At 41.1% G+C, this 27580-nt stretch overlaps 1 protein-coding gene across 4 annotated transcripts in view; it reads left to right on the top strand.

The window, feature by feature from the left end:
• LYST (lysosomal trafficking regulator) overlaps window positions 1–27580 on the top strand; it is a 710683-nt gene that overhangs the window by 109544 nt on the left and 573559 nt on the right. For all 4 annotated transcript variants that reach the window (XM_063443375.1, XM_063443377.1, XM_063443378.1 and 1 more), the window contains exons 5-6: window positions 1–842; window positions 3302–3457. The exon at window positions 1–842 is cut by the window's left edge and continues 110 nt beyond it. In XM_063443375.1, coding sequence (XP_063299445.1) covers window positions 1–842; window positions 3302–3457 — 998 coding nt within the window. The remainder of the gene's footprint in view (window positions 843–3301; window positions 3458–27580) is intronic.

Raw genomic sequence — 27580 nt, forward strand, 5'->3', positions numbered from 1 at the left:
TCTCCACTGATGAACAACAGATTGACTACCTAATGCCAGAAATTGGAAATGAAAATGATAAAACAGAACCAACACAGGAATCATATCTTCTCCTTCAGAACCAGCAATCATGTTCAGATGTTTACCAGAGTTTGAGTAAATTCTATGCAGGTTTAAAAGATGCTTCTCCAAAGAGGAAAAAGGAAGTACACCAGAATATAAACACAATAAACATATTTCTTTGCTTGGCCTTTTTGTGTGTAAGCAAAGAGGCAGAAACTGAACATGAATACGCAAATGAATCTGAAGACACCTCTGGTTATGATAGCACAGCAAGTGAACATTTAAGCAACATTTTACCAAAGTTGCCAATGGAAAGCCTTGTTTTGCCTTCTGCAGAGCATATATACAGAGCAGCAGACATCTGGTCTATGTGCTACTGCTTATACTTATCAAGTTCAGTGTTCCAGAAGCAATTTCATAAACTTGGCAGCTCTGATTTATGTCATCGACTTGTAATAATGATAATCCAAAAACTTTCCAATTTCAGAGACGACCGAAAACAAAACCTGCATACTCCAAGTCTTGATACCTTAAACAATACCGCAAAAGAAAGATCTTGCCTGGGGTTACAAGCCATGAAAGAAAATGAAAGTAAAACATTATCTGAAGAGCTTTCTTTAAATGACTTTAAAGAACTTGGGGCTCATAGTTCAACTGATTCATCCTGTGGTTTAATTGGGACTGAAAAGAAAAACAAGTGGTCAGTTCAGACTGTGAGATTTCTTGAAGCTTTGTTATCTATATGTCTTCATAGTGCAGGAAACAGTCAACAGAAAACGGATATTGACGCATCTTTGCAGGTAATAAAATGTTCTATCCCCCACCTACCCACACACACACAAAATTGGTATGTAGCATTTTCTGTTGACTAAACTCATCCAATGGATTATTCATATTAGTATTATTATTATTATTATTTAGTAAGCCTGCTCTGTGTATTATTTAAAGAGATACTGTAGTGCCAGGAATACAAAGCTGTATTCCTGGCACTACTGATCCCTCTGCCTCCCTCACGCCCCCTCCTACTCTGTAAATAAAGGATCAAAGCTCGGCCCCCTCCTCCATCCCGTGGTGAGCAGGGCTAATGTGCATGCGCGGCAAATGCGCTTGCGCGCATTAGACCTCCCCATAGGAAAGCATTGAATCAATGCTTTTCTATGGGGAAAAAATATGATGCTGGAGGTCCTCATGCAGGGCGTGAGGACGTCCAGCATCAGATAATGGACTAAAAGTCAGTTACAATTCCGGAAGCCCTCTAGTGGCTGTCTGATTGATAGACAGCCATTGAGGGCAGACTTAGACCTGCAATGTAAACATTGCAGTTTCTCTGGAACTGCAATGTTTAACATTGCAGCACTAGGTGCAAAAGGGACACAGCACCCAGACCACTTCAATTAGCTGAACTGGTCGGGATGCTTATTGTGTCCCTTTAACCATGCTATACTAATAGAGGATAGAGAATCATTACTTTAGCACAAAAGCCCTGAACTAGACAACTCCTGTTGAAGACCGTGTCTCTTTGTGGTGGGTCTGTGCATAAAAGGCTGTATTGTGAGCAATAAATCCAATTATTCTTCCCAGCATCATGTGCCGTTGATGTCTGGGGATAGGGGCTATAAACACTAACAGTTCCTGATTCCAACTGAGAGGAGAAACTAGTGGAGGTATCCAGTCAGGACACAGGGGCTCCCCTACACTATTCATAGCCTTCCTTCCTGCAGAGTACTGACCACCTAGCAATCGGTTACAGATCAATGTGTACTACTGAGTTCAGAGAAATTGCAGGGATTAGATTTAATCAATCTAAATCATTTAAAGGGGAGCTGCATTTTCATTAATGAACTGATTCCTCTCTGGATGATCATATGATCATAGAAACAAGTCAAATGGTCTCCAAGCATGGACTACTCTGTGCTGTTACAAGAAGAGAGCGTGAGATATATATATATATATATATATATATATATATATATATATATATATATATATATATATATATATATATATATATTATGCACAACAAAGAATGCATGGAAAAGAGGAAAGTCTCCAGGGAATAACCAACTAGTAAGGGCCTAACCCTAGTTTAAATGCAAAACATATGCCGAAGGAACGGAAACAGGAATTGTTGGATAACCCTTTTATTAAAATAGAGCATATAATGATAAAGTGAAAATCCCAAAATTAAAACTCAAGGCAATCTTGATAAATAAATAAGGCAAATATTAGTAAGAGACATTAACTTCCTAAAACCTATGCCAGAGTTGGGGAAAATCTTTTATTAAATGCTAGGATAAATAGTGAGGGTATGTCTACTAAATATCTTCTATAGGGTGAAGCTTAATCGCCAAATAAAAGGTTAACAGAACTAAATATATAACAGAAATCACTAATAAAGGATCCAGACTGGAGACAGGTTACATAATATTGCCAAATAGCCTAGACTTCAGTGTTACAAAAATGTATCAAAATGATGATCCCTTCTAGCTAAAAGACACAGTTAGCCATGCTTGTGCACAACAAACTAAGGTTGCTCAAACAATTGACACCAAGCCGTTTGAACAGATTTTGGAACAGATCAATACATAGATATAAAGAAAAACTCACCTTAAAATTTCAATGATTTGCTGCAAATTTGTAACTTGACCAGGGGCATGCATTCTCCTCTATCTCATTGTTTTAAGAAAGATTCAAGTTAATTTAACCTATTAAGGTTTTAGGGCATGTTTAATTTAGCAGGTAACATTAGTTTCATTCATGGAGTCATAAAGGAAACCATTGCATCAGTTAGTAGAAACCAAAATGTGACTTGTTATCCTGTTAAACACCTTCATAACATATCAAGTTTTGAATGCAGCTATATATGGGCAGACTGCAGGCTTTCTCATATTAAAGGAATACTCTAAACACCATAACCACTACTGTGCTCTGTAGTGGTTATGTTACATAGTGTGCCTGGTTGCCTTCTAGGATAAGCAGATTAACTGTGAATTGGATGACCACTTACATGGGGTCTACTGGGCACCTGTCACTTTTTCTGGTTTCCTAAAGCTGGAGCACTAAGCTAAGCTGTCATTGCAAGTAAATGAGTACATTTACTTGCAGATGCTTTTTTAAGTCAATTTTTTCACCTATTTTTTTTTTCTTTTCTAGAAATACATGTTTATTTGACCTTTATGTTGATCAGTTTAAGCTTAGAAACTGTGTTTTTTGTTGCAATTTGTTTTACTGTTTGTTTTTGTTTTCCCCCAACTTTCAGAATCTGTCTGTTCAACACATTATACTAGGAATTCAGGACCAGCTATCCAAATCACGGATACTTTGTACTGATCTTGCCAAGCCTATCTTTGATTGTCTTTTTCGCATTGCTGTTTCAGATTTTACTTTTGACCCTTTTGAAGAGCAAAATGAAAAGGTATATATTTTTTTCTCAATAAAGTACACTCCATTTACTCCATGCTTACATCAACCAATCGATGATGAAACTGACATGATGAGGTTTTTAATAACTTAGATAACATTAATTAAATATATAATTGTTTTCAACTAAAATGCAACTTGTTGAATCTGTGAGGGTGTTATACAGTGTGGTTTCACATACACAAAACACTTGTTTTGTATTATATTAATAAATATTAGTGAAAGATGCCTCCAAAAGCCCTACCTCGATTCGGATGATTTTGGTGCTCAGGTGTTCTGTAGCCTCTGTGGGTTGTGCTTCTCCTTGGATGTGCCTTTAGAATGCTGTGCTCTTTTGTCTGATCCAGTATCCTGTGTCAGGACTTTGCAGCTTAACACTTCAATACAACAAATAAATGAAACCATAACAAAATGTCTAAGTTAAATAGATTAGACCAGTGGTTCCCAACCTTTTTTCACTTGAGTACCTCTTGCCAGCCAATTTCCATAAATTGTACCCTTCACATTATCAAAATGTTATAATTAATATAGTTGCATTTATTTCAAATGTATAAATTTTTCTCGGTTCAATCTCCCCATTTTCTCTGCCCTAGACTCCAACTGCTTCTTCTCTGCCCCATGCTCTCCATGCTTCTCCTTCGCCCCATACTGTCCCTGCTTCTCCTCTGCCCCAGACACACAAACTGTCACACATGCAGACACACAGGAAAAAAAAACACTGACAAACATGTAGATACAGATACACAAACACACCTGCAGATACGCACACTGACAAACATACAGATGCACAGACACACAGATGCAATAATACACAAACATACAGATACTAACACTGACAAACATGCATATACACATACACACAGATACACACATACAGGTACACATAAACACACTTACACACATATAGAAATATAGAATGTGATAACCATTCGGCCCATTTAGTCTGCCCAATTTTCGAAATACTTTAGTTAGTCCCTGGCCGTATCTTATAGTTAGGATAGCCTTATGCCCATCCCACACATGCTTAAAAGGACCACTATAGACACCCAGACCACTTCAGCTTAATGAAGTGGTCTGGGTGCCAGGTCCAGCTAGGTTTAACCATAGAAACTGCTATTTTTATAATAGGGTTAATCCAGCCTCTAGTGGCTGTCTCATTGACAGCTGCTAGAGGGCTTCCGCGCTTCTCACTGTGATTTTCACAGCGGGAAGATACCAGCGTCCATAGGAAAGCATTGTGAATGCTTTCCTATGGACTGGCTGAATGGGCGTGCGGCTCTTGCCACGCATGCACATTCAGCCGGTGATGGAAGAAGAGGGAGGAGAGCCCGGTGGGAGGGGGGACCCTGAGGGTGGGGGCACCCTCAGGGTACTATAGTGCCAGGAAAACTAGTATGTTTTCCTGGCACTGTAGTGGTCCTTTAAACTCCCTTGCTGTGTTAACCTCTACCACTTAAGCTGGAAGGCTAATCCATGCATCCACTACCCTCTCAGTAAAGTAATACTTCCTGATATTATTTTTAAACCTTTGCCCATCTAATTTAAGACTGTCCTCTTGTTGTGGTAGTTTTTCTTCTTATAGTCCCCTCCTTTACTGTGTTGATTCCCTTTATGTATTTAAATGTTTCTATCACATCCCCCCTGTCTCGTCTTTCCTCCAAGCTATACATGTTAAGATCCTTTAACCTTTCCTTGTAAGTTTTATCCTGCAATCCACGAACCAGTTTAGTAGCCCTTCTCTGAACTCTCTCTAAAGTATCAATTTCCTTCTGGAGATACGGACTCCAGTACTGCGTACAATAGTCCAAGTGAGGTCTCACCAGTGTTCTGTACAATGGCATTGACACTTCCCTCTTTCTACTGCTAATACCTCTCCCTATACAACCAAGCATTCTGCTAGCATTTCCTGCTGCTCTGTCTACCTTTAAGTAATCTGAAATAATTACCCATAAATCCCTTTCCTCAGAAGTTGATGTTAGGACTCGATCAAATATTCTGTACTCTGCCCTTATGTTTTTACGTCCAAGATGCATTATCTTGCACTTATCCACATTAAATGTCAGTTGCCACAACTCTGACCATTTTTCTAGTTTACCTAAATCATTAGCCATTTGGCTTATCCCTCCTGGAACATCAACCCTGTACACACAGACACATCCTGATACACAGAGATACACACACTGACACCCATGCAGGTAACAGACACATAGATACATACACTAACACACTTAAGGATACATACCCTGACACTCAGATACATACTCTGATACACATGCAGGTACACAGACACATAGATACCTAGCCTGACACACACACACACACACACACAATACATACCTGACACACATGCAGATACAGAAACACATACATATACACATGCACTGACACACTTAAGGATTCCTACCCCAACACATACAGATACAAACACTGACACACACAGAGACACGCCCTGACACACACAGAGACACGCCCTGACACACACAGAGACACGCCCTGACACACACAGAGACACGCCCTGACACACACAGAGACACGCCCTGACACACACAGAGACACGCCCTGACACACACAGAGACACGCCCTGACACACACAGAGACACGCCCTGACACACACAGAGACACGCCCTGACACACACAGAGACACGCCCTGACACACACAGAGACACGCCCTGACACACACAGAGACACGCCCTGACACACACAGAGACACGCCCTGACACACACAGAGACACGCCCTGACACATCCTGACACACTTGAGGATACATTGACACACAGATACACCGATACATAACCGGACACACTTGAGGATACATTGACACACATACACACCGATACATAACCGGACACACTTGAGGATACATTGACACACAGATACACCGATACATAACCGGACACACTTGAGGATGTATTGACATGCACACACTGACACACATATACACACACAAACCCTGACACACACATTCACTGATACACCGCTACACTAACATACATACAAATACACCAGGGCTTGACAAATTTGCTTGGAATTTAGGAGTTGGCTAAAAAAGTTAGGAGCCAGTTTTGTTTTTAACCAACAAAGCTTAATTTTCAGCGACAAAAATAGAATTCTTACAGGACACTATAGTCACCAGAACCACTGCAGCTTAATATTGTGGGTCTGGTGTCTATAGCTTGTCCCTTCAGGCTTTTATGTAAACCCTGCCTTTTCAGAGAAAAGACAGTGTTTACATTGCTGCTTAGTAACACCTCTAGTGGCCATCACTCAAACCACGCTCGGCATGGAGGAGCTGAATGTTCCCCATACTGATGCATTGATTTAATGCATCTCTTTGAGGAAATGCAGATTAGTGCATGCAGAATAGCATTGATTGGCTGAGATCACCACGATTGATTATCTCAGCCATGGATGTGGATTCAATCACGGCGAGACAGTCAAGGCGTGGGAAGGCAGGTAAGTAAAATCACGTTTCCCATGTAATCAGAGGGACACCAGTAACCTAAACAGACACTCCCTAAGAGACACACACACTCACAGACGCAAGCTCTCAGACACATATACAAACACTCACTCAGACAGTCACACACAAACTGACAGACTCACACTGATACACAATCACACATACAGAAGTTAAATTTTTACAATTATTTTGATTGAAACCCACCCAGCCTCCCTACCTTTTTGAGAGCTGGAGTGGATAGGCTTTCCCTGGGGTCCAGTGGGGCTGCTGTCATCTCCCTGCTCTGCTCCCTGTCGCGCACTCCATAGTTTAGTATGCCGGTGGCCGGAATTACCTCATATTCCGGCATCCCTGCAGGGTACGCGAGGGAGCAGAGCAAGGCGATGACAGCCGGTCCGTCTCTGCCCTCCCTCTAGACCGGCCTCCGCTGTTGCGCGGCTGGCCGTCCGCCTCCGCTCTCGCGCGGCTGGGTGACCGACTTCCTCTGCTCCCCTACAGCTGGCCACCTGCATTCTCCCATGCCACTCTGGGCCGACATTTTTCAGGCACCAGGAAAAAATTCCTAGTCGCCATGGTGACCTGGCGGGTTTGATTAGTCGAGCCCTGAGATACAGACTGATGCACAGACACATACACTGGCATACAGATACACGCATACACATACACCGGCGCACAGATACACTGACACACACATTGACACATACAGTAACATATACAGTGAGATACAGACATACACTGACATACAGATACACGAATGCAGATACACTGACACATACAGATTCACAAATAAAAACAGAAAATCCAGCGCACTCCATTATCCCCTAAAAACAGAAAATCCAGCGCACTCAATTATCCCCTAAACAGCAACTTAAGTGCTGACAGATTTAGTTTTTTTTTTTTTTAAACTAAATCTGTCAGTACTTAAGTTGCTGTTTAGGGGATAATTGAGTGCGATGGATTTTCTGTTTTTATTGTGTAAACTGACTCCCAGCAGCACCCTACTTATGCATATTCAGATGAGTGCAGCCAGCCCCCTGTTATATATATATATATATATATATATATATATATATATATATATATATATATATATATATATATATATATATATATATATATCTCAAACTAAACCATACCAAAAGGTTAATTGTTCAAGAGAGCAAATTGCACAGGCTGGCTACTGTAGAATGTCACATCGGGAGGTGACATGTAAATGTCACATCTGGAGGGAAACGAATACGTGAGATATATATATATATATATATATATAAAAAGGTCCCTAACAAATAGTGCAAGCTCATCATCAAGCCCCAATACTGCTGTAAAAAAAAATCAGTGTTCCATCAGCTGATCGTCTGCAATAAGCAAAGCCTGATTTACAAACTATCAAGCCCCAACACTGCTGTAGGAAACTCAGCACTCCATCAGCTGATCTTCTGGAAGACCACACCAAGACTCTATCCTGCACAGCATCATTTATATTTAATTTAACCACCCTGTACATTTTTTTATTTTACATATCTTGTGTGCATTGTATATTTTCTTGCCTTTTATATCTTGTCTGTCATGCTAAAGTGTAGTTTTGCTAGCCCTGTATGTAATTGTTTTATTCACCTATATGCATTCCTCTATTTCCCCTCTGATTTCTGACTGACCTCCGACCCCTCCCTTTTATTGATATGTTTGTTTTTATTTGAATAACCATCCCCTCATTTCTGTGCTTTAGATACTTATCCCCCTCCCTCAGCTTAATTGAAAGCCTATCTGACCCTCACATATCTTTATTCAGCAGCCTGATTTTCAAACTATCAAGCCCCAATACTGCTGTAAGAAAGTCTGATGTCTGATACCCGTGCAATTGCACGGAAGGCATACACCTAGTACCCTCTTTCCAATATTATACAGTGATTGTCTGACATGACTTACTTGTATGAACTTCCCATATGAGTATCTTATATGAGCGCGGCTGTCGACACTTCAGGGGGCTTGTGGTCACTTGTGTATGGTGCCATGGCTTTTCATGACCTCATTCCAGCGTTCCCAGGCTTCCATTTTTTGTTCTGTTGGTTGGCCGCCATTCTCGCTGCACATTCGGAGGTTTTGTTTTGATCCACTAGGTGGGTACATTCCTGTACTATCTGGGCCTCATTACTACACCACTTTCCACTGAGAAGTGTAAATGCTGCTATGTTTCTTTGGTAAGTGGGATACACCGTAGCTGTCGCAATATTTGGTGGGAATTTATGTAGTAGAAAGGCATGTTTAGTCCCGTTACTGAAGCTACAAGTCGTGTTACTTCATGCCAGTATTTTGATAGTTTTGGGCAACTCAACCAAATGTGGAGAATATCACCCCATGCCTCTAGCTTTTGACGTGTGAGTTGAGTGATATTGTATAAAGTAGTCCATGGTACCAAAGGTTGGGATTTTGGTTTTGACAAAGTGTGTTCTCTGGACGCACAGAATGGCAGCCTGAGCTTGTTTTGTCTCTGAGTAACATCCTGCGTTTATGAGGGGTGTTCATTCCCTCACATTACACCCTGTTCCAAATTATTATGCAAATTCTATTTAAGTGTCACAAAGATTAAATATTTTGTTATTCAGTTTAACTCATGGATGGCATTGTGTCTCAGGGCTCTTTTGATCACTGAAAACAATCTCGGACACCTGTGATAATTACCGTATATACTCGAGTATAAGACGACCCGAATATAAGCCGAGGCCCCTAATTTTACCCAAAAAAACTGGGAAAACTTATTGACTCGAGTATAAGACTAAGGTGGAAAATGCAGCAGCTACTGGTAAATTTCTAAATAAAATTAGATCCTAAAAAAGTTATATTAACTGAATATTTATTTACAGTGTGTGTATAATGAATGCAGTGTGTGTGTGTATGAATGCAGTGTGTATATGAATGCTGTGTGTGTATGCAGTGTGTGTATGAATGCAGTGTGTATATAATGAATGGAGTGCAGTGCGTGTATATGAGTGCAGTGCGTGTATATGAGTGCAGTGTGTGTATAATGAATGCAGTGCAGTGTGTGTATGAGTGCAGTGTGTATGCAGTGTGTATGAGTGCAGTGTGTATGCAGTGTGTATGAGTGCAGTGTGTGAGTGCAGTGTGTATATAATGAATGCAGTGTGTATGTATGAATGCAGTGCCGTGTGTGTATATGAGTGCAGTGTGTGTGTATGAGTGCAGTGTGTATGCAGTGTGTATATAATGAGTGCAGTGTGTGTATATGAGTGCAGTGTGTATATAATGAATGCAGTGCAGTGTGTATGCAGTGTGTATGCAGTGTGTGTATATGAGTGCAGTGTGTGAGTGCAGTGTGTATATAATGAATTGAGTGCAGTGTGTGTATGAGTGCAGTGTGAATGCAGTGTGTGTATGTGTGTATGTATGCAGTGTGTATGAATGCAGTGCAGTGTGTGTGAGTGCAGTGTGTGTGTGTGTGTGTGTGTGTGTGTGTGAGTGCAGAGCATTGGTGGGGGTGGGCATTTTATTAATTATTATTGTAATATATATATTTTTTTTAATGTTATTATTTATTTTTTTTTTTTATTATTATTTTTTTTTTCGTCCCCCCTCCCTGCTTGTTAGCTGGCCAGGGAGGGGGGCTCTCACTCCCTGGTGGTCCAGTGGATGGGCTGTAGGAGGGGGGCTGTCAGGAAGCTGTAACTTACCTTCACCGCAGCTCCTGTCAGCTCCCTTCTCTCTCCTCCGTCCGTACAGCTCCCAGGTCAGCTTCCTCTGCAACTCTCGCGGCCGCGCGGAGCGTTGCCACGGTAACCCGTGGCAACGCTCTGACCCCGCGGCTCTCGCGAGATTTGCAGAGGGAGCTGACCTGGGAGCTGTACGGACGGAGGAGAGAGAAGGGAGCTGACAGGAGCTGCGGTGAAGGTAAGTTACAGCTTCCTGACAGCCCCCGGTCCTTGTCTGTATTATGGCAATGAAAATTGCCATAATACAGACAACTGACTCGAGTATAAGACGAGTGAGTGTTTTTCAGCACAAAAAATGTGCTGAAAAACTCGTCTTATACTCGAGTATATACGGTAGATTGCCAGGTAAGCCCAATTTAAGGAAAACTACTAAAGGAGAGTGTTCCGCATTATTAAGAAGAGCACCATTTTCATGCAATATGGGGAAGAAAAAGGATCTCTCTGCTGCCGAAAAGAGTGAAATAGTTCAATGCCTTGGAGAAGGTATGAAAACATTGGATATTTCACAAAAACTTAAGCGTGATCATCGCACTATTAAGAGATTTGTGGCTAATTCAGAACACAGACGGGTTTGTGCAGATAAAGGCACATTGAGAAAGATTTCTGCCAGATCCATGCATCGGATCAAGAGCGCAGCTGCTAAAATACCATTACATAGCAGCAAACAGATATTTGAAGATGCTGGTGCCTCTGGAGTCCCACGGACATCAAGGTTTAGAGTCCTCCAGAGTCTTGCAACTGTGCATAAACCTTCTATTCGGCCACCACTAACCAGTGCTCACAAGCAGAAACGGCTGCATTGGGCAGAAAAATACATGAAGACTGTGACAGACCCATCTGTCTTTGGATTATCTCTCTTTCTCCTTGGGTTCCTCTGTTTGATCGGTTAATTGCCTGTGCGTACACCCCGTTCGTTTGTTTCCAACCTCCCTTCTTCTGTCATCTAGCATACGAACGCCGGTCCGTTCGGAACTTTGCCGCACAAATGGACTTAACTCAGATAGCCATCCCATGGAGCCCTTCGTATACCGAAAGACAATGTGAAAGACTTTGGCTCCATGGCGATTGGACTCTGTGTATCAGATCTGGGGGCCATTCGGCAATAATGTGCGCTCAGATCTAAGCTATCTGGGGATACGTTAAATGTGTATAGGGCATTCTGTATTTTTCCTGTTATACATTTTTGTGTGTTTTTACTGTCACATGTAAAATGGCGATTTGCCTCTATCCTCTGAGATAATTGGATTACTTATCCAAATATCTCCAGAATAGAGAGGAGGGTCTTTTCAGCTAAATGGGAGTGTTTATGCCTATGCCACTGTGATTGGCTACTGTATTCTTATTGTCCCAGTTTTCCACCAGGTCCCCTAGGGGAGTGTATACCTGGTGGAAAGCCTGCATAAATACCAGGCAGGTAGCCCACATTCAATGAGATCCCTGCTTGACCCTCAATACGGAGCTTGGTCTCGTACTTGGGGAATATTGGATTCGTATGGTTTACTCGTTCGGCTGTTTGGTTCGTGAAGGATTTTGTATGGTTCCTGTTCGGCTAATTGGAGCTTTCGTTAGCTGCTTCTCCATTCTGAAAGGGAACGGTATTAACCCCTCATATACCTGGGTGTACCGTAACAAAGACTAATTTTCAAACAGTCCTGTTCACTGATGAGTGCCGTGCAACCCTGGATGGTCCAGATGGATGGAGTAGTGGATAGTTGGTGGACGGCCACCCTGTTTCAACAAGGCTGCAACGTCAGCAAGGCGGTGGTGGAGTCATGTTTTGGGCCGGAATCATGGGAAGAGAGCTGGTCCGCCCCTTTAGGGTCCCCGAAGGTGTAAAGATGACCTCTGAAAAGTATGTGGAGTTTCTGACTGACCACTTTCTTCCCTGGTACAGATGGAAGAACTATGCTTTCCGTAATAAAATAATCTTAATGCATGACAATGCACCATCTCATGCTGCAAAGAATACCTCTGCATCAATGGCTGCTATGGTGGATAAAAGGAGAGAAAGTCACGGTGTGGCCTCCATCCTCCCCTGACCTCAATCCTATTGAGAACCGTTGGAGCATCCTCAAGCAAAAGATCTGTGAGGGTGGTAGGCAGTTTACATCAGTTTACATCCAAACAGCAGCTCTGGCTATTCGGACATCTTGCAAACAAATTCAAGCCGAAACTGTCCCAAAACTCACAAGTTCAATGGATGCAAGACTTGTGAAGCTGCTATCAAATAAGGGGTCCTATATTAAAATGTAACGTGACCTGTTAAAATGTTTAAAAAGTTAAAATGTTATTATAAGTTTGATTGAAATAGCTTTTAAATTCAGCAAATATGCTGCAAACATAACAAATGACAATTTTCAGTTCTTTACAACCTATGAAGTGTTATGAAGTGTTTTGAAACTTACTGTGCGTAATAATTTGGAACAGTGCATTGTAAGTTTTTTATGTTAAAAAAAAAAAAATACTGTTATCATTAAGAGGTTTGTTCAATAAAATTTGAATTGTACTCTTAATAGTTGATAACATGAGAATTATGCTGACTGTTATTTACATCAATTATTTAGGTAAATGAGAAAAATATAATTTGCATAATAATTTGGAAAAGTGGGTATGGGAGTAAATAATCAACATTGGAGTCTGTTAACCCCTTCCCGACCGCAGACGGAAATTTTCCGTCAACCTTGTCCTTCAGTTAAGGACCGTTGACGGAAAATTTCCGTCATTTTCTAAAGTTAACCCCAGATCGCCACAATTGCGGGGTTAACGGTGCTCCGGTCTGCCTCTGTATTAGAGGCAGACCGGGAGCACACGATCGGGCTGCCCTAGCAGCAGTGCTCGCTCTGACAGGCTGTCAGAGCGAGCACATGTGTTGCATGTACTCACCTTCCGCCTCCCTGCACTTCCGGGTTCTGTGTGAAGTGCAGGGAGACGGATCAGTGCTGCTGTGTAAAAAAACAAACAAACAAAAAAAAAAAGTTAAATCCTTCCCCCCCCCTTTCCCCTGCTTTAAAAAAAAATAACCTCTTCCCTGCCAATTGATCACTGACTACAGTGATCAATTGGCAGGGTATACATTTTAATGTCATCTGATTTTTTTTTTTTTTAACCCCTGAGGGTTAATAATAATTTTATTTTTTTTAACCCTCAGGTGTTACATTTATTTTATTAATTAATTTAAAAATTATATATTTAGCTAGCTGGGATGGGTGTTAGTTAGTGGGGAATTGGGGAATTTGGTGTTAGGCTGACGAGGGGTTAACGTTAAAAAAAGTTTTATATTAAGCTTTAAAAAGGTAAAAAAAAGTTTCAAAAAAATGTTTTAGTAATGTTTAAGTAAAAAAACAAAAAAACACCCCCCTTTACCCAGTCTAAATAAAAATTAACCCCTTCCATGCCAGTTGATCACTGCCTACAGTGATCAAAATACAGATCACAGTATTATACTGTAATCTAATTTATTTTAACCCCTGAGGATTAAATTTTTTTTTTTTTTATCCCTCAGGGGTTAAATTTAAATAATTTAAATATTTTATAATTATATATTTTGCTAGCTGGAGTGGGTGGGAGTTATGTGAAAGGGGGGAATTTACTGTTAGTGCTGCTTACTGCTAGTTAGGGGTTAACGGTAAAAGAAAAGTTTAGAAAAAAATGTAAAAGTGTAAAAAAGTCAGTGTAAAATATGTAATAAGTAAAAATAAATAAATTAAACGGGTTCTACAAAGTAAAAAAAGTTTTACAAAGTAAAAAAAGTTTTACAAAGTAAAAAAAATACATAAAAAAATGCTCATTACCACTACACTTGGTACAAGCTAGTAGAAAAACGATCCCACGCTAAGGTTCAAAATATGCCTTTTGAATTACCCTGGGATGTCTTCTTTAAGAAATGGTATGCCTTTATGTTGTAATTAGATTATATAGCCTTGTAAAATACTCTAAAATGGGACATGGACACAGCGTAAAAATTCAAAATTTGAGAAAAACTGGAATGGCTGTGTCTCAAATGTGCCCCTTCAATGTCCACATATACCTGGCAAAGGAACATACGGGGGTATTGCTGTACTCAGCCGACTCGGCTGAGCAACATATGAAGTATTATACAGTCGTAGTACACATAAGGTTTGCAAAATATACTGTGCAAACTCACTTTTTGTGTCAAAAAGGCAGAAAAAATGCTTATTACCACTACACTTTGTACAAGCTAGCGGAAAAAAATGATCCCACGCTAAGGCCTTTTGAAATACCCTGGGATGTCTTCTTTAAGAAAAGGTACGGCTTCATGGGGTGTTTGGATTATATAGCCTGGTAAAATATTTTAAAATGGGACATGGGCACAGTGTAAAAATTTAAAGTTTGAAAAGAACTGGAATGGCTGTGTCCCAAATTTGCCCCTCCGATGTCCACATATACCAGGCAAATGTACATATGGGGGTATTGCTGTACTCAGCCGACATAGCTGAGCAACATCTGAAGTATTATACAGTCGTAGCACACATACGACTTGCAAAATATACTGTGCAAACTCACTTTGTGTGTCAAAAAGGCAAAAAAAACACTACCACTATGCTTATTACCACTACACTTGGTACAAGCTAGCGGAAAAATTATCCCACGCTAAGGTTCAAATTATGCCTTTTGAAATACCCTGGGATGTTCTCTTTAAGAAATGGTATGCCTTTATGGTGTAGTTGTAATATGTAGCCTGCTCAAGTGCTCCAAAGTGGGACACGGACGCATCAAAACCCTCCATGAAAATTCACACTTAAAAACCTTAACTTGTCACGTCTCTTTTACAGCAGTGTATCTTCACAAAATAGTGTCTAGGTAATACATTGGGCATATTGTTTTACTCAGAAGACTTAGCTGAGCATAATTTGGGGGGTTTGAACTTAGTGGCACATATGAAATGTACAAAATGCCCAGCAAAAATGTATCCGTATGTAAAAAAATGCCCAAAGTTATTTTTTACCACATACTTTGGCATATATTGGTGAAAAAATGGGGGCATGTTAAGGCACAATATGCACCATATGAGATACCCTGGAATGTCTACTTTTACAAATGGTAGGCCTTTGTGTTTTTTTTTTTTTTTGAACAGTCAAACTGCTATAATACCCCAAATTGAAGCATAAGCCCATTAAATCCGCCTCTCAAAATTCTACTGTAAATGTTGAAACGGACAGGTCTCCTATATGGCACTGTAGCTTCACAAAATAGTGCCAAAGACATACAATGGGGGTATCGTTGTACTCAGCAGAAGTAACTGAACACAAAATAAAACTTTGTACAGGAATAGCACACACCAACTTTACAAAATACACATGAGAAGTTCTTTCTTATAAGTTTGTGTGCCAAAAAACTAAATTTTACTCCAATATTTAGCAGAGATTGGCGGTGAAATGGTTACGTAGAAAGTGTCAAAACAATCTTAGGACAATAGCCTGTTATGTCTACTTTATATAAATATATACTTTTGTGTGGGAATTTTGTTTTGTTTTCTTTTATGGCTATTAAGCTTACAAGACAAACATACCAAATTCTAAAATCGCTCCACATTAAAAGTTTATTTTACTCCTTGTGCTTTGTGACCTGTAACTACCAAAAATAACTTAAAATCCCAGACACATTATATATTCTGTAAATCAGAACAACTAAATGAATTTATTTTTAATTACTTTCTTTAACCTGCACTAATTAGGCACACATTATTATTGCAAAAACTGTACAAAAAAACTCAATTTTTTTTTTTGCATTTTTCTGTATTTTTTTTTAATAATAAATACCGTATATAGAGAAAAGAGAGGAATACTATGGAGTGGGTTAAGTCCACACCTAGATTCCTGAGGGGTTACAGAGATATCAAGGGGCATGAACCCCAAACATTGAGAGAGAAAAGACTAAAGTGGAACAGTTGCACAACTACAGCCGAAGCAGTAGAGTGTCTATTCCACAAGATGATATCTCTAAATATAAGGTAAAAATAATTAATTGTGGGATATACCCTTTATTAAGCCGCTTGCGGACAAAACAGACATACAGTGATGGTGAAACACTCGTGTAAACTAGAAGTGAATTAAAAACTAGGTGGATGCGGTATTGGATATTACCCAGTAGCAGTAAAGTTAGTAGAGAGGGATATCTGAGATATAGTATTAAGTATATGCGGTGTACCATATGTTCTATATTTGATCAGATATTTCTACCCCCTCATCCATACATGCACGTAGGGTTTAGTAGATATCCTGGCTTTTTAAACTTAGAATGACAGTTCCTATTTTTGACTCTGTTTAGAGATACATATAATTAAGAACGGACCCACAGAGTCTCTGTGTGGACGTGTCCGTCCAGAAATGCTACTCTAAATATACAGCAGTATGGTAGTGCGTACGGAACTGTTCAGTCGATGGGGACAAGAGTCAGAATCCATTAGTTTAAATATATCTCTAATGGGTACACAATAGAAGCCTTGGTATCGGGTTAGGTCAGGTTTAGAGTATCACAGAGGCAGACGTCATGTATTGTCTAGTAGCCTCCGGATGGTAGAGGGGTAACCTGGTCCCCACTAGCCTTTATAGTTGTTCAGATCGGAACACAGATTGTGAACCCTGCTGAACAGCTGATGCTATAGGGTATGCCTGGGCAGCTTATATGGAGCACATCTATATACAGTCTCCTCCAAGGAGGTCAGCAATAATATTTGGCAAATAGAGTATATATACATATGTACAGTAGTAGAAGAAATGTAACACAGCCGGTCCAGTGCTTATGTGCACTTAGTTAACCTGCTGCTTCGAGGCAGCCTGCCGCTAAATTGTGCAAAAGAGCATTCCAGCTAGCTAAAATATCCTCACCCTCCGGTCTGACTCATGAGTATATTCCACTAAACTGCTGCTTCGAGGCAGCCTAGCGTTGAATAGTCCCCACTGTCTGACTGACTAAGGAGATATGAACTGCCTCAAAGGTCGTCTAAATATATATATAAAGGCATAAACTGCAAAGCCCCCTAGTACCATGCACTGTCAGGACTGGATATTGCTGTTGCTGATTGAGAGATTACTTATCGCTCTGGTCGAAGTCCAGTCACCCAGTCCAAAACATTAGCAGGCTTCCCCCATTATAAAGTTAGCCAAAAGCATCCCCCAGTATTAAAAACAAAATACGGCAAAAACGCTCGACGCGCGTTTCGGCGTGCTCACACGCCTTTCTCAAGAGCGTAAAATACCGTATATACTCGAATATAAGCCGAGGCCCCTAATTTTACCCCAAAAAACTGGGAAAACTTATTGACTCGAGTATAAGACTAGGGTGGGAAATGCAGCAGCTGCTGGTAAATTTCTAAATAAAATTAGATCCTTAAAAAATTATATTAATTGAATATTTATTTAGTGTGTGTATATAATTAATGCAGTGTGTGTATGAGAATGCAGTGTGTATATGAATGCAGTGTGTGTGTATATGAATGCAGTGTGTGTGTATGAGAATGCTGTGTGTATGAGAATGGTGTGTATGAGTGCAGTGTGTGTGTATGAGTGCAGTGTGTGTGTATGAGTGCAGTGTGTGTGTATGAGTGCAGTGTGTGTGTATGAGTGCAGAGTGTGTATGAATGCAGTGTGTATGAATGCAGTGTGTGTGTGTATGAGTGCAGTGTGTGTATGAATGCTGTGTGTGTGTGAGAATGCTGTGTGTGTATGAGAATGCTGTGTGTATGAGTGCAGTGTGTGTGTATGAGAATGCTGTGTGTATGAGTGCAGTGTGTGTGTATGAGTGCAGTGTGTGTGTATGCGTGCAGTGTGTGTGTATGCGTGCAGTGTGTGTGTGTATGAGTGCAGTGTGTGTGTGTATGAGTGCAGTGTGTGTGTGTGTATGAATGCAGTGTGTGTGTGTATGAATGCAGTGTGTGTGTGTATGAATGCAGTGTGTGTGTGTATGAATGCAGTGTGTGTGTGTATGAATGCAGTGTGTGTGTGTATGAATGCAGTGTGTGTGTGCATGAATAGTGTGTGTGCATGAATGCAGTGTGTGTGTGTATGAATGCAGTGTGTGTGTGTATGAATGCAGTGTGTGTGTGTGTGTGTGTGTGTGTGTAATGCAGAGTGTGATGCAGAGCCTTGGTGGGGGGTGGGCATTTTCATTTTTTAATTATTTTAATATTTTTTTGCTTCATTACATTTTTTTATTATTATTATTATTTTATTTTATTATTATTTTTTATTTTATTATTATTTTTATTTTATTTTTTATTTTTATTTTTTTTATTATTATTAATATATATAAATTTTTTTCGTCCCCCCTCCCTGCTTGCTAGCTGGCCAGGGAGGGGGGCTCTCCTTCCCTGGTGGTCCAGTGGATGGGCACTGTGTAGGAGGGGGCTGTGGGGGCTGCAGAGAGATGTTACTTACCTTTCCTGCAGCTCCTGTCAGCTCTCTCCTCCTCCGCCGGTCCGTTCAGCACCTCGGTCAGCTCCCAGTGTAAATCTCGCGAGAGCCGCGGCTCTCGCGAGATTTACACTGTGAGCTGACAGAAGAGCTGAACGGACCGGCGGAGGAGGAGAGAGCTGACAGGAGCTGCAGGAAAGGTAAGTAACATCTCTCTGCAGCCCCCACAGCCCCTGTCTGTATTATGGCAATGCAAATTGCCATAATACAGACAATTGACTCGAGTATAAGCCGAGTTGGGGTTTTTCAGCACAAAAAATGTGCTGAAAAACTCGGCTTATACTCGTGTATATACGGTAAGTGTGTGTGTATGTATATATATATATATGTGTATATATATATATATATATGTGTGTGTATATATATATATATATATATATATATATATATATATAAATATATACTGTACCTTGCACACAAGCTGTCAATTGCTGCAAAAAACGGGTGCATTACCAGGGCCAAAATATCCAAAATACAAATAGTGTGGCTGCACTCACGGAATTTTCTTGTTAAAATTTAACTTTTATTGAAGTTCCATAAAAAATCGACGTTTCAGTCCATCATGTGGACTTTCATCAGGATACATAAACATTAACCCCTTAAGGACACATGACACGTGTGACATGTCATGATTCCCTTTTATTCCAGAAGTTTGGGCCTTAAGGGGTTAAAAAACATGTTGCATATATAGGAGTACAATAATTGTAATAAATCCAATAAATGTGTGTAACTCACCCCAGGTGCTGATCGTGCAGTTGCCGGCGTCCAATCCGACTGTGTGCGCATGTGCGATAGTGTGCCCGCCCCTTTGCGTGACGTAATCACGTTACGTTGCCGCCGTTGCTATGGAGACGCGGCACAACACAGTTCCGTCATCATAGCGATGCGGAAACTTCACCCGGATACAGTGTTGAATTGAGTGATCGAGAATTACAAGTGCTGTATATAATAAATGATTAATAAAGTGCATATTAATAGAATAAATTCTGTCATTTACATCAGGGATCCCAATGTCCCCAAACTACATGGTGTTCAAGGCAACTATCTAAAGTTGCTGTTACTGTGGTTAGAAGTGATTAAAAGTGCCATGTGATTGGAAGTACTCAATAAAGTCATATGTATATAAAGTGCTGGATATAAAGTGACAAGTGCAAAAAGTGACAATTGTGAAATCAAATAGAGTGCTAATAGTGCAAAACCAATTCATAACTTGTTATATACATATATATACACAAACACAAAGAAACTTGTTAAATAATATTACAAATGGATGGCTATAAAGAAATTATTATAGAGGAATATATATGTACCAAAAAATATATACGTATGTACTAGATATATATGTGAAATATATCTCCAGTTTTCCATTATGTTATTGATGTAGCAATTCCCATTGTATATCTACATCACTATAGACCTCTATTATGCGCCACCATTTGTATATCAAAGGGTAAAAATAACAGAATAAATATACTGATGCATAGTGCATAAAAATTATATATATTTTCTTGAGCAAGCTAGGGTAAAAAAGTCCGTTATGTATTCACAGAAACGAGTGAAATGACAATGATTCATTAAGTCCCTTGGGAGAAACAGTATCAAGTTTGTGTATCCAAAACGCCTCTTTGTTTAAAAGTATCTTTCCCCGGTCACCACCCCTTCTTGATAATGGGATGTGGTCAATCGCCACAAATTTCAGGGTGGCCAGAGGATGTCCAAATTCCTAAAAATGTTTTGCCACTGGTTTGTCCGATTGACCGTCCCTATAGGCTAACCGTATACTGGACCTGTGTCCTCTGATGCGCTCACATATGGCAGTTTCCGTTTTCCCTATGTAGCAAAGTCCACATGGGCAATTCAATTTGTATATTACGTGTGTAGTTTTACATGTTATTGTAAACCTGATGGAATAGATCTTGTTGTTATGTGGGTTGTTGAATTTCTTTGCCGGGATCATATGACTGCACGTGACGCATCCTAGACACCTAACCGACCCCCTTATCTGATCTTTAGATATCCTTTGGTAACTTGCTACTGGGTCCGTGTGCACTAAAAGGTCCTTTAAGTTCTTGTTTCTCTTGAAACAGACTAACTGTGCCTGCTTAAATTCTCTTGGGAGTGTTTCATCGCTTGCTAGTATCTTCCAGTTTTTCTTGACCGAGGCTGCTACTTGTGGTGATACAGGTTGATACAACATGGGGAAAACTAGTTGTGAAGGCTCTTTTTTCTTTTTCTCTTCGGCGCGTGCACTCTGTGCTTCTTGAAGCGCTTTTTCAAGAATTCGGCTATCATAGCCTCTTTGTAAAAATCTAGTCTTCATTTCTAAAATTTGACTCCCCATAGTTTGAACATCTGAATTGTTTCTGATGACTCTCAAAAACTGTGCTTTTGGTAACGAGTTTTTGAGTGCCTTGGGATGTGCACTCTGATAATGTAATGTAGTGTTTCTGTCTGTGCGCTTAATGTAAAGTGAATACTGAAGGCTTGTATCTCCCACCTCAATCTGAAGATCCAGATAATGTACTCTTTCCATGCTTATCTCTGCCGTAAACCTAACCGGTATCCGTATCTCTATCCGTATCTCTATCCGTATCTCTATCCGTATCGCTACCCTTATCTCTATCGTTATCTCTACCCTTATCTCTGTCCTTATCTCTTATCTCAATCCATATTCTTATCTCTATCCTTATCCGTATCCCTTATCTCTATCCTTATCTGTATCTCACATCTCTATCATCATCCTTATCTCTTATCTCTACCAGTATCCTTATATCTTATCTATATCCGTATCCTCATCTCTTATCTCTATCCTCATCTCTTATCTCTAATATCTATCCTTATCTCTATCATTATCTCTTATCTCTTATCTATATCCTTGTCCTTATCTCTTATCTATATCATTATCCTTATCTCTTATCGCTATCCTTGTTTCTTATCTCTATCCTTATCTCGCATCTCTACCCTTATCTCTCGTCTATATCCTTATCCGTATCTCTTATCTCTATCCGTATCTCTTATCTCTATCATTATCTCTTATCTCTATCCTTACCCTATCTCTTATCTCTATCCTTATCATTGTCCTTATCCCTTATCTCTTTCCTTATTTCTTACCTCTATCCTTATCTCGTATCTCGTATCCTTACCCTTATCTCTTATCTCTATCCTTATCGCTATCCTTGTCCTTATCTTTTATCTATTATCTCTATCCTTATCATTATCCTTATCCCTTATCCCTTATCTCTATCCATACCGACGGAAGTCCTGACATAGGACTGAAACGTTGATCACTTTTGGCAGTTGCTGAATAAAGCTACGTTTATTTTTTCACCTTACATGAAGTCCTTGGAGTGCTTTTCATACCTTCATATTTATTATTTGTGCCGACAAGCACCGGGCTATACAGATTACTGTACAGGAGTGCAAGCATTGGACAATAATATATATATATATATATATATATATATATATATATATATATATATATATGTGTGTATATATGTTACATCAAATTAAAGCCCTTTCTGTCCTTTAAAAAACAGTATATATTATGTGTAATATATTATGTGTAATAAACGAGAGAGATGCAAATTGCAGTTGAACGCATACAGCAATAAAAAGGCAAAAATTGCTTGTGTCATTAAGCGTAAGACAAGCTTCTGAAGCTGTGTCCTTAAGGGGTTAATGTGCGCTGCTGCACTTGTCATGCAGGAGTATCATTGAGCTCCATTATTGATTTTAGGTTAAGCTGGTAATGTGGAATAGGCCTGCTAGTTCCACATTCAACTTTAGTTTTTGTCTTCCCTTGCTGCAGTGTGCGGGTTTAATGGGTGTATGGGTCCATTCTAATTTTAGTGACGGTGGTAGGAGGGAGGGAGGGGGGGGGAGGAGAACGCGGGCAGACTCAAAAGTGTAACCGGGGGGGGAAAGGCTATGTACAAGTAATTCCCCAAGTTGGGTGCAGTGTCACGCGGGTGCCGGAAGCAGTTTGTCCCCTATAGGTGGCTAGTGAGCTATCTTACACATACGTTTGGATGTACGGAGCAGGTCAGTATTTTATTTTACCAGTAACGGATTGTGCATATGCGCATGGGTAACTTTAATGGGGAAGTTTGTGTTGTTGGACGACCTACATAAAAAAGTTATCTGCAGTTATTTGCACAATTTCCATATCCCCACAGTTTGGGAGTAAGTAATCTATCTTTAGCGCTACACACTTCCACTAATTTTACACTTGTTTGTTAAAATAGTGTTTTTTCCTTTGTACATATGGTATTTTAGTATTTGCCTCCACACGTCTCAATCTAGCTGCTAATGTTCGTTGTCACGTGTGCATTTTGATTTTGTCAGTAATGTCTGTCTTTTTGCGTTGCCACCGTTGGGTGTGTTTTATTTATGTTCGTGAGGTCCGTCAGTTGTTTGTGCCATCCATTGAGATCGATTCGCTCTTTTTGTGTGGGATGCTCACCTTATTTGGAGTCCCGTAATTACACATTTATGTGCCTGCCATGTGGTGCTTATGGAGGTGTCTCTGGTGTTTAGTGTGAAAAGTTAATTGATGGCCTTCCAAATTTCATTTAGTAGTGACTCATTGAGTCTCCATGGGCTTTTGTGCTTATAATCATAGTTGTCTTTGAGGGCTAGTGTTAAGGGAGCGTGATCCGACCATGAGTCTGGCCTATGGAGCAGTCAAGAACCTGGTCTAGGTGTTGGCCTTCCTCGTGGAATCTGTCTATTCTGGTGTATGTGTTGTGGGTGGGGGAGAAGTATGTATAGTCCCTTTCTTTTTATAATTCTTTATTTTTGTTGTGCAAGGGTAACAATCTTATGACAGTAATGCTACAACAGCATACATAGGCAATGTGAACATACAAGAATGTGAACTGTTATATAGCATTCAGAAGGTATGCACATATTTTATATAGTAACAATAGCGGAATCACACTGGATACATGCTGGGTTAGCAATAATGATTTTTCTGTTGGTTAGTAACAGTAACGTGGGGTAAGTTAGTGAATTGAGTGTCGTCGCTTTAACCTCGGGCCCTAGGTATTGTCTCGTTTAACTGCGCTCAAGTGTAGTAAACATGTATTCTAAGCATTAATGGGCTGACCAGTCATATCTTACAGTTAATAAACATTTAGGTCACGCGTCAATCATTGTGTCTGTCTCTAGGTAAGTCGTTTTAACCAGATACTATAGGTATGCTCGTTAAATTCCTGCTTATGTCAAATTGGTTGAACAGTAATTAACCGTGCTTTTATGCTTACAAGAGATGGCAGCTATCTCGGAACAGGTTGGATGGGTCAACAGGCTGTGAGCTCAAATTTACAGTGTGGTCTTTGGGCAAACATATTGATGGAGTTTATCTCCAGGCAGCAGATCTCATGCGGTAGTGGTACAGAGTCCCTGAGGGAAAGATGGTGAAAGGTAAGACTGTTCCGTTTAGAAAAGTCCCTCTTCAGAGGAATGATATGTGTCCCCTGCAGTTGCTGATGTATTGCATCAGGGCGCCCGCTGTTTTGCCGGTTGCTGAGGGTCTATTCTTTGTTTCGTCACGTGCTGTTGGTGTCCCTGTGGGGGCGATTTGTTTCCCTGCCTTGAAGAGTGAGGGAGTACCGGGACCCCGTGGAAGGCTTCTGAGGGTTCTGTTCCAGTGAAGGTGGGAGTCCTTCTAGGATGCAAGGGTACTTGCAGGTGGGTGGTCTGTCTCTGCGGTGTGTATTATCCGGTACCCTTGCGGGTCTGACTATGAGCCCCGAAACAGTATGCGGCAGGGCAGCGGCCGTCCGCCCCGCTCGCCTCCGGAGTAGGCCTCGGTACAGTCAGGTAGGATTCCTCCTCCAGGGGACTGAAACCTGTCGGGCCAGCCTCACCCTGGATCCAGGGCTCTACGCCCGGTGAGGGCCACCGTTGCCGGCTGGTTTTGTGCCTGAAAACGTAGTTATTTCGCTTATTTCTGTTTGAGGCTGCGGGAGCTGGTCTTGCATGCGACCAGCTCGCTCGGCGGTCCGGCCCCGCCCCCCTATAGTCCCTTTCTTGTGGGTGTAAGACTCTCTACACATCGTATAGCCTGTTGTCCTCCAGCAATTTAAGGTAGGTTGTGCATGTTTTCTGTTGCCTGGCCTATGTTGTTTTAGGAGCCTGTGTGGTGGTGTCCCATCCAGGATCTAAAATGTGGTGGAAATCCCCGCATAGAATCCGTATCCCCTCTTGGACTGGTCGGAGGAGGGTTGGGATTTTGTGTATGAAGTTTCTCTGGTTTGTGTTCGGGGCATACACAATAGCTAGTGTATATTTAGTGTTATTGATCATGCAGACTACTATGAGGTATCTATATTCGGGATCAGCTTTGGAGGTATGGTGTTGGTAGGAGACAGTGTTGCTGATCATTATTGACGCTGACGCCCCTCTGGTTTTTCTCCCTGATGTGGCGTGATACTGGTGCGGGAACTGGGACGGTTTTATGGTGGGTGGCGTTTTAAAATGTGTCTCTTGGAGACATATCACGTCGGGTTGATCCCTCTTGAAGTCCCTGAAAAGACAGTGTCTTTTGTATGGGGTGTTTAAACCCCTGACATTATAGCTCTGTATTTTCATACTTTGGTGGGTAAAGTAAGACTGCTAGCCTAGATTTTTGTGATACATGGGTAGTGTGTGCTGCCAAGTGCTTCCGCTAAGTTATCCTGTCTGCTCCATAATCCAGTGAAGTCTCATGTGTCTGAATTTGGCATTTGGCAGTGGCTAAAGCATCCCTCAGGTGATTGTATATGTGCGCTGATTTAATTGGTCTCCATATTAGGGTCTCCCTGCCTTTTTGATAGGTTATATGTGTCTCTCTCGGGGGAGGGGGGAGGAGGGTGGAAGAAGGGGTCTTGGGTGGATCGTACTGTGAGTGTACGATGAATGCAGTGGTTACTACAATAGCCCATTCGTGGGCAGTGGGTCCGAACTTCGGTACCATTTGGGAACTTGGTTACTTGAGAATAAGTATAAAACATTAATACATTGGCCTTTCACATTTGCTATGACCAATTGCACTGCTGATCTACCGTCGCAGTCTTAGTTTGTTTCCTGCGTCAAGGAGGTCTATCTCAAGTTTGGTATCTCACGGTAGTCATGTGGTGCTCAGTGTTATGACATTTCGTAAACATAACAGTGCATAGCATTAACATTCAACACAATTTTTTTTCTTTTTTTTTTCTTATTTCTTCCTTTTAGCATACCATACAGGTTTACAGGAGACCCCCGGTCTTTGTATTGGCCTCTTTACTATACTAGACGGTGCCGTCCACTCTTCTGGTGGGGTAGCATGGTACATTGGCAATGTGGCTTTAGCCTGTGTCAGCGGTGTGTGCTTGTGTGGGAGAGAGTTTGTGGACGGGTCGTGTGCGCTCACCCCGTGATTTACCGTTGTGTGCGGCTCCTTAGCATAGTGTTGTGTGACACTGCGGTGCCTCAAGGCTGAGCCTAGTTCGCCTCATCTTGAGCTGACATGGTTCCTGTAAGCCTCTCAAGGAGCCATCTTTGTAATTGGCGCAGAGGGGCGTTATACAATTAGGTTTTTACAATTGCAGGGGTAACCAGACAAACCATTTCATTTGTACATTAGGTAGTGATACTTATTTTCCAGTACAATATAATACATTTTTCTGTTTTCACCAACACACAGTCTCGTTACTCTAAGGTTTCGGCAGTTGCGGCTGTCGAGTGTGAGTGATGGTGCATGCATGCCACTTTGATGGATCTAGTGGATGGCGTGTGTGCTGGCTTCTAGTGAGCTTTTACCCTGAGGCCGCTCTGCCCGCATGATGGGCTACAGCTTGTGGCTCCGGTCTATGCCAGTGTGTAAGGGTATTTGCCCTTGCTGAGCTGTGGTGTGCCCTAGTGGGCCATTTGGAGCTGTTGTACGCTGTGTGGCCGCTCACCTATGTTATGCAATAGCGGACACCTTAACCCCTTAAGGACCAAACTTCTGGAATAAAAGGGAATCATGACATGTCACACATGTCATGTGTCCTTAAGGGGTTAAGCTAGTGCTATGCCCCCTGGGGTAATACTCTCGTGTTGATGTTGGTTTCCCCATTTCTGTTGCAAGTACAGTGGTGCCAGGAAGGATTGTGCTCCTGATTGGTGGTCAAATCAAGGTGGCATTGTGGAATAGCTCATCGTACCCTTCCCATGGGTTAGGTGGTGTTAAGCGTGTGTGTGCCAGTTTCCCGTGGGTATACTACTGCTAGTACGCCTAAAGGTAGTGTTAGAGGTCTTATTGTGATGTAGTCACCTGTACCTGAGACCGGGCTGCTTTCCCTGTGGTGGTGCATCAACTTGGCTTCTAAGTAACAAAATTGGGTATAAAGTTCAATAAGTGCTGTGGCAGGGCGTATGGCAAATTTACGCCATTTCAGCTGTGGCAATTAGTCCCGGGATCTATCCCCTCTCAATCCTGGGCTGTAGGGCTATGTGCTTTCTTCCAGTCTTGTTGGAGCTTGGCCTGTTGCTGTT

The sequence above is a fragment of the Pelobates fuscus genome, chromosome 2 (genome assembly GCF_036172605.1).
Source record: "Pelobates fuscus isolate aPelFus1 chromosome 2, aPelFus1.pri, whole genome shotgun sequence".
Classification (NCBI taxonomy): Eukaryota; Metazoa; Chordata; class Amphibia; order Anura; family Pelobatidae; genus Pelobates; species Pelobates fuscus.